This window comes from Astatotilapia calliptera, chromosome 12 (assembly GCF_900246225.1).
Source record: "Astatotilapia calliptera chromosome 12, fAstCal1.2, whole genome shotgun sequence".
In the NCBI taxonomy this organism is placed as follows: domain Eukaryota; kingdom Metazoa; phylum Chordata; class Actinopteri; order Cichliformes; family Cichlidae; genus Astatotilapia; species Astatotilapia calliptera.
In genome coordinates this window covers 22,723,121-22,731,372 of record NC_039313.1, presented here as the reverse complement: position 1 = coordinate 22,731,372, position 8,252 = coordinate 22,723,121, and the positions used below count along the sequence as shown (strand labels likewise).

Here is an 8,252-nt window from a genome sequence, read left to right as displayed (position 1 = left end):
ATCTTTGTTGCATATCATGGTTGTGGAACATTATTAACTGAAAAATAACACACTGTTAGGAGTGTTTCTCTCTCTGCCACACCCCCACCATTCTTCCTTGTGCGAAAATGACTCATGTTATTTCATCAGCAGCATGTGGAAAAAAACCAAGACCTCTTACACCTTCATGTCGGAGTTTTCTGTCATCAGCCCACCTGTGTGCTGCTCAAACGCACTTTCTGTTAGAGAGGGCGAGGTCCCGCCTCATGCTCCTGAGGCAGCTGCTGCTTTGTCAGGAAGTACTTAAAGAATTCATACACCGACCAGGCGATGGCGGTGGAGGGCATCTGGTATATAACCCGAGCTTGGACCCCTTTGAAGAAGGCTGACAGACCACCGAGCTGGTACACCGTCCTGAAAGCGTTCGCCATACCGGTCAAGTGACCGCTGACATTCATGGAGCTGAGCGCTATGTTCTCTTGTGTGTTGAGCAGTGTTTTGCAGACATCGAGCGGAGTAGTAATTGCTGCGGAAACGGCTCCTGCTGCTGCGCCTGACAATATGTGGCTACCGGGGTGGTAATGTCTGTGAGGGTTTAACTGCTCCTGCATCAGTTCGTAGGTGATAAAGTGAACAGCCTGGAAGGGGATGTTCATGGTCAGTTGTGTGCTGTAGCTGCGGTAGAAGGCTCCAACGCCTTCAGTATATGTTACAGTTCGGATGCAGTCCCAAAGTCCTCGATACGGAGAGTTGTACATTTGCATCCTCTGCTTTATCACTGGAAACAGGAAGGGTGTTAGTGTGTTTGATTGCATGTATTCTATATAATTTCATGCTTTGCACACAATATCTCTGATAAAAAAGGTAAAAAAACAACAACAACCATAAAGTGATTTATTAGCCCTTCTTTTTTTTAAGAGCTCTAATTTTAAGCAGGAATGCGGTGCAAGTCTGAGAAAACTTTACTTAGAGAGAAATAAAAAGCACACACTACTTTAATCTGCGTATTAAAATTCATTCAGTGCATTTGCTAAAGTAAATTTTCAGGTGCACTTTGTACAACAGCTAAGCTGAGCGGGACAGAGGGAAAAAGTGCATTCATACACAGATAACTCTTATTAGAAGGATTAGTGACAAAGGACAAAATACCAACACTGTTAAAAGGCAAAGAAGTACCTTGTTAGGAAATGTTCTCAGTTCTTACCTTCAGCTGGATTCATGACTGCATCGTGAAGAACAGTTGCCACACTACCAGCCACACCTATTCAAACAAACACACGTTGACACGTCAAATATCTGAAGCAGTAATAAAAAGAAGACATCCCCATATTAGTTTATGACTAATATCACCCTTATTTTTGGCATTTTAGTAAAGGCTGTGCTGGATTACCATTCTTACTAAAAAAAGACACTGGCTTAAATGGCATATCCCAATCATAACACACGCTGTTTGGATTTCTCGTGTTTGCGATTGGGATTTGTCCCAGCCACTGTAAACAGGATATGACTTCTCCTAACTCAGCTCCTCCAAGTCTTGTGATGCTTAGTCTACGGTAAAAGCAGTCAGTGTAGATAGTCAAGTGGTTTGTGTTGAGATGCAGAAACTTGTACCATTGGCTAAATGGCTGTTGCCGCCGCTCTGAATGACGTCGCTCAGTGAGCGTTTCATTCGTTCGTAGCAGGCAAAGTAGAGTGCATGGGCAGGCCCCGCTCCAATCATAGTGATGTTGAGACCTCTCAGCGGCCTGAAGATCCCCTCAGTCCGGATGATCCTTTTCAGAGCCTCGTACACACTCTTGTACTGTGCATTTGGGTCCGGTTGCAGGCTCTGCATCCTTGTCTGAAGAAAATAATAAAGATCGCTTATCATTTATTCCAGCACAACAGTTACATTATCCAACTGAGGTCTTGGTATGAACGCACAAGTGTGGCCTTAAAATCAGCACCTGATATAAGCCAAATCATTGCTATTGGGCATATTTGTCCTTGTAAGTGTTATATTTTTCTGACAGTAAGTGCTCCTGGCAGTGTCACAGCCTGAGTCTGAGTGATTTCTATCTCTCCCAGGCTGGCGTAGGAGGCTGTGGCAGCTCTTTGTTTTACTCCATCATGCCAAGTTCTCTGGACAACACAAAGCATGTTTGTATTTGCGGGGCGATCTAGGGCTGGCTCAGGAGATAGGCCAAGTCTATCTTCCTCAGCATGTTCCCCTGTGTTTCCTTCCTTTGGGTTGACAATAAAATATCAATTACATTTCCGCAGGACACAGATTTGGGAACTTTGGGCATATAAAACTTGGCAGTGCAATTTACGTTTAAGCTTGTTCCACTGCATTTACACACAAGAAGACAAAACTGTCTGCTTAAAACAGAGGAACTGATATGAATGGTTAGTCACACACCATCAGGAGAGGAACTGAGAGGTAATTTAATTGGTCTTGTTTTAAACCCCCAACTTCTTCTGAACATTAAATAATGCTGGGTACACAATAACCACAAGCAGCAAATGTTTTAGATTTTTGTGGTAACTTTTTGAATACATGATAAAAACATCTGAAGTGCAACACAACTCTTTTCTGCTGTAACCAAATCCAAGAGATCAATTCTGGAAATTAACTGACTAAGGTTCAGCATCATGTTAGGAAACATTATAAATAAGGGATTTTAAACCAGCCTGGGAATTTGTATTTAGAATTGAAACTGTGAAATGAAAACTGTGGAATAACACTATTTAACCTTCCAATACTAATAATGCATCACACTCAGTGCCTGTGTAGTAAGAAGCTTAAAAAGCAGGGTTGTCAAACATAAGGTCTGGAGGTCATAATTGGCCTGGCAAAGACTCCAATCTGGCCCACTGGATGGCTTTAAGAAGTGTGTGTTTGTGTGTGTGTGTTGTACATTTTACTGTATTTTCTTAAGTTTTACAACTTTTTCAATTGATAAAGACCTCAGTTTTTCAAGTATCTACTACATTTACTACAGAAATGTTCTACCATAGAAATAAAAGTACATTATTATGACTACAGGAAAGTATTAAAACAGATGTTTTTCACTTATTTTACATATATATCACATTAAAAAAATACAAATTTTGATGAAACTGCACTGATATAAAGACATCAGGGATTACATGTTTAGTTAAATGTCTTTACACTGACACAAAGTGGAGTTTCACTGGTCTCACCCACTTAAGATCAAAGTGGGCTGCATGTGGCCCATGGTGTAAAATGTATGGATAAGAAAGATCTGCAGCTATGAACTCAAAATGAGACTAAATGCAAAAACTGTCCAACAGTGGAGATGATTTTTTAAAGCAGATTATATTATAATGGTGTTTTCAGGTACTAGTAAAAAATAAATAAATAAAAAAAATAGGTGGTTCATGGTCTTATATATATCTTTTACTATGGTCAGCTGATGTAATACAACAATCCCCAGAAGCAAATATCGATGCGGCCTTTATGATGTGCTGAAAGAAAACATGACCATTGATGGCTTACACTGTCCTGTCTTTTAGTTTAGCTTTGTCTGTTGTGATTCTGTGGCCGTTTACTAATCAACACTTGAGAAACGCAACTGCACACACACACACCCTTTGCTGTGTGAGGCTGATTCCGAATGTGTGCAACAAAGATAAGACACCCCTCCTAACAGTAACAGAAGCCCCTCCCTGATTCCCAGATGAGTCTCATGTTTTACTGGAAGACTGAAACATACAGTGAGTGGATTGTCAGCCTGATTCACCAGGCTTGAAATTCAAAATAACACCAAGTCGGTCATTCTGCAACTCGCATTTCAAAACCTATGTGAAACATACCACACAGCTTCCTAATTTGAGTTTGTTAACTAGAAATAAAGTACAGTGTGCTCTGAATCCAATCTCTTAAAATCTCATCTGTCTTTTTTGTGTAATGTGGAAAACGTAAATGGGTTAAAATGGAAAATTTCAAAACTGTATAAAGCCTGGACCGAGCAAGTGCATCCACAGCTCTTTGCGCTTATGAAAACTTTGAAAAGTCAAGAGGAAGCAGCAACAAGGCTTGTGCAACAAAGGGCCTACAGGTCAGTGTGGAAATATGTCAAGACTATCACACTGTGGGGAAAGAGGATCGAGTGTCTTTTATGGATTATGCTAATCAAGCTGTCTGTGCCGAATCAAAATTATTGTTAGGAGACTGCAGCACTACAAAATAAAGCACCATCAATACAATGCCACTCTGTTAGAAAATAACTGGTGAGCAGGATTTAGAGAGGAATGAAAGGAACAAAGTTCACCACACCTAAACCGCCCAGTTTACTATTTACTTTACAGATGCAAGTTTTTTTTAACAAAACTGGACCCTCATTTCATTATGTTACTGAACACTTACCTTTAGGTGTTAGTTTCAACATGGCATTAATGGGAGGGAGAAATGACGTTCCTCTCTTTATAAACTTGTCTGGTAACTATCAAGTGTACAACCAAAACAGGTTAGACAATTAAAAATCCAGTCATTCCTACTCATGACTTACTGTCATTGTGTTTAGATGAAACTAAATAATCTGTACTCATTATTGTTCCAAAGAGTCAGTAATTTAATCCTTTATTGCTTCACGTTCACCTTTTGCCTACACTAGATCAGTTTTACACAAAGCTAAAAAATAAAAGGCAAATAAAATGTTCTTGGCTTGCCATTTGTCATTACTAGTTATTATTGGTATTAGTATTATTAGTAGTAGTAGTAGTATTATATAAATAGCAGTCAAGATCAAACATGGGCTTTCTCATTCTAATGGAGTGTAACTGCTGTATGAAATGTATATTGTGTTCATTATTTTCTTCCTGTGCTAATAGATGGTGATGCCTGTAATAATGTGAGAAACCAAGATCACACGCTGTGTTAAAATGTTCTGTCTGAACAGCAGCCCACATTTAACAAAAAGTAGCAAACACATCAAATACTCATATTTGAAAACAGAGAAAATAACTGGGAGCATTCACAGTTTCGAAAATTGTGCCAAATTATAAGCCAATGTCATTATTATTCTTGTACTGACTTACAAAATATATAAACTAATAAATTTGCATCTATCGTGTAGTGTGTTTGTTTCCCTTAAACAAGCAGAGACAACTACAGCTGCTTCAACGAGTCTGAAGAACACAGACCAGCTTTTTTGTTAGACCAACAGCTTTAACCTGGTAGAAGGGTCATCACGACCCAGCGAAGGTCACAAACCAAACAGTGGGTTAGATTTGTACATAACACCTGTTTACTGCCACACACACTGTATATAACGAGTGTATATGCACTTTGAAGCTCTATGTAGACTGCAGTACAATAATAACCACATTATCAAACACAGTTTGGTAGGACTCTGTTAGCCTTTATTAATTAGTGATATCATCTAGTCGGGGTGGCAGGGTGTGTGGGACCACAAGTGTGCTTTTAAGTGCACTACAGAGTAATAACTTACAGAAAGGTGTTTATAAATCTTGCCTTAAATATTGGAAAAAGTCTGATATGTGATGTAACCACACTTCAGACCTGACCTTTACTTTGCCTACAACGACTGCGGGAATACCTAACTTGCTTCACTGGCTGAAAATAAAACCGTGATTCTGAACTTTGCTTTAACCTTGCTAATATGTGCCTCTTATGAATTAAGGTTACACCGGGCGTTGAGGAAGCTTCACATGTTAGCAAGTTAATCGTTGTATCGAGCAGGAAGCAAAAAAAAAAGAAAAGAAAAGAAAAGAAAAAAAGAAACGAAACTGTTTGTACTTGATTGGTTTAACTATCATATTTCTTTACTCTGATTTACTTCATACGAGCCTGTGAAACTAGTTTGTTCAGCCAGCTCGTACCACGAAGGCTAACACCAAGGCTAACCGAGGATGGGCAGCCCGGAGATTTTATAGCTAGCGCTCGTTAGCGAGCTATGGTAGACAGTCGGGACAGTTAGCGCTGCTCTGGAGCTTGTTGGTGAATGATCTGTGGCGGCGAAGCAAGTGTGAACTTGTGCTTCGCGGTGAGTTACCTTGACAGAGTCCACGGGGTACATCACTGTGTGCTCCAGTATGCCAGCCACTGCTCCCGCTGTCATGTGGGTCGTCACGGAGACATGAGGTGGCAAGCTCTCGTAGTCCCCGTCACTGTTGAAAGGCTCCTCGTCTTTGCTTTTGTTCTGCGACATATCCAGCGTTGCCACCACACGGTCCGAGCACAACTCCATGCGTGGGGAGCTCTACCAGAAGCTCTCCCTTACCAGACAACACTCAAGAGAGGTAACGGCGGCATGGATAACCACAACATCATCACTACTGGAGTTCCAGCGCCCATGTGACGTAACGACCGAGGGCGTGGTTGTATTAATATGGACCACTCGCGTTTCATGTCGTTAATGTTCGGGCGGGATCTTTGCTTTAGGCGACCAATGAAAACTTTCCATGCCAGATTCTTCTCACACTCAACAGCCCCACTGTTACAAGTTGTCCATCCATGCTGGATTTCCTTCTCCGTTTTTGAATGGGTTTGACAAAAGTGCAATCTCATAGTCCAGCTTGACTAGATAAGTAGGTGTGGCTTACCTATCAGGCAGCATATGTGCAATAACCATGAGGGAAATCGTCTTATGTCAAAGGGAAGTTATCTAAAAGTCGTGGTCTCTCTACACCGCATATGGCGCTATCACGTAGTACTTGAAAAACCGACTTTAGTACACAAACAGGATCACTTATCCTTCCAGGAAATGCCACATAAATATGAAATGAACGCTCATTTAAGAAATAACTCTTCTTTATATTTTACTAATTATTTGAACTGTGCATGTTACATAACTCGCAATTACAGCTCTGAAACACAACTGGAGAAGCAAAAGAAGGGCGACATCTGTAGTTATTCAGCAAAAGAAACACAGAAGTGCACATCTTTTTTGTTTTTATCTTAAGTGATATCTTAGCTGCTGCTTTAGCGGCACTATTGTAATGTAGTGCTCATTGAACCTTTGATAACACATGTTTGCCTAACTGGAGGGAAGGAAGAAAAGCTCTTTTTTTAAAACATTATTTTAACACAAACCACCCTCACCTGCCGTTTTAAATCTGAGCATACAGATCTGCACACATCATCCGTGCTTCACGTCATGTGGATAGTCTTATGAAATAGCCTACAGTTAAAGCAGAAGCTTCAGAAAATAGCTGCTTTACACACACGCTTGAGTTCCAGTTCCCAAAAAAAGTGTAACATTGTTGTCAAACTGTTGGACTACCTCACAGGTTCCTTCCATTTGCTTTAGTCCAAGGACCCCGCTGGAGGCCAGTTATTTAAACCAATTCCTTGTTTTTTCATTACATCTTCTACTCTTAATTATTTATATGTCTTTAGATACTGTATACCTGTCTCATGTTGCAGGACAGAAGTTTCAAATTCACTTTGATATTCCACTAGATCCCAGTGTGTGCAGCGGTTATCACTGGATTCAGCTGCTCTTAAGAGTTAGTGGTCAGGCCACCCCACCCTCTGATTGACATCACAGGGAGTGATCTGAACAAGAACAACTGCTTTTTAAAAACATTTTCTGAGCCATTAATCGGTCACACAATAGCATTTTTAAGGGATTTGTCTTCAATCAAAACAAAAACATCGTAATCATACCTATAAAAATGAGTTAAACTGTCCTATGTTACGTACTATTGACTGAAACTTAAGCTCAATGGGAAAAAGCATATTGCATCACTGAGGGTGTGTTTGTGAGGCACGGTGACATCCCAGTGACTCAGCAATATAAGAACCTTAAAGAGCCACTTGTTTTCAGGGTGCCGTTACAGCTGTTGTTCACATATCACATACCACAAAAAGGTTAACATGAACAGGTAGTGTACCAATAAAAAATGAACTTTTAAAGCTACAGCTGGTTATTACAACGCTGAAGGTGGGAGACCAGAGACATGATGCAGCAAAAAGCAGAAAGAAAATGACCAGCCTGCCTTTTGTACTTCACAAACTGTTGCATGTAATCATGTCAGTCTTTGTTAATAACAGACTAATAATATCAACAGTATATATAATACTAATATTGAGACACGAGTTCAGTCTGAGAGGTTACTTCACAGCAAACAAACGTGGGAGTTTAGAACATGTTTTGAATTCTAGCAAAAGTGGCAATGAATTTATCTTCCACTCAAAGCAACAATAAGCGAGTGCATTAGTTTATGTTACTATTGGAGTGTCTGCTGAGGACTTCAAACACCACATGGCTCATTTGCTTCGTTCTCAAGACAGGTCACATTGA

General features: G+C 40.2%; 1 protein-coding gene across 2 annotated transcripts; it reads right to left on the bottom strand.

Moving 5' to 3' along the window:
- slc25a37 (solute carrier family 25 member 37) lies at positions 1 to 7,409 on the bottom strand. 2 transcript variants are annotated; one of them, XM_026188094.1, is made up of 4 exons: positions 6,000 to 7,409; positions 1,591 to 1,819; positions 1,184 to 1,240; positions 1 to 757 (listed from the first exon to the last, which is right to left on the bottom strand). In XM_026188094.1, the coding sequence occupies exons 1-4, from the start codon at positions 6,192 to 6,194 to the stop codon at positions 222 to 224; spliced, it is 1,017 nt and encodes a 338-aa protein (XP_026043879.1). In that variant the 5' UTR covers positions 6,195 to 7,409; the 3' UTR covers positions 1 to 221. The 2 variants fall into 2 exon arrangements, with proteins under 2 accessions (XP_026043879.1, XP_026043880.1); XM_026188095.1 differs by lacking the exon at positions 6,000 to 7,409 and adding an exon at positions 4,352 to 5,993.
- Between the last annotated feature and the right edge of the window lie 843 nt (positions 7,410 to 8,252).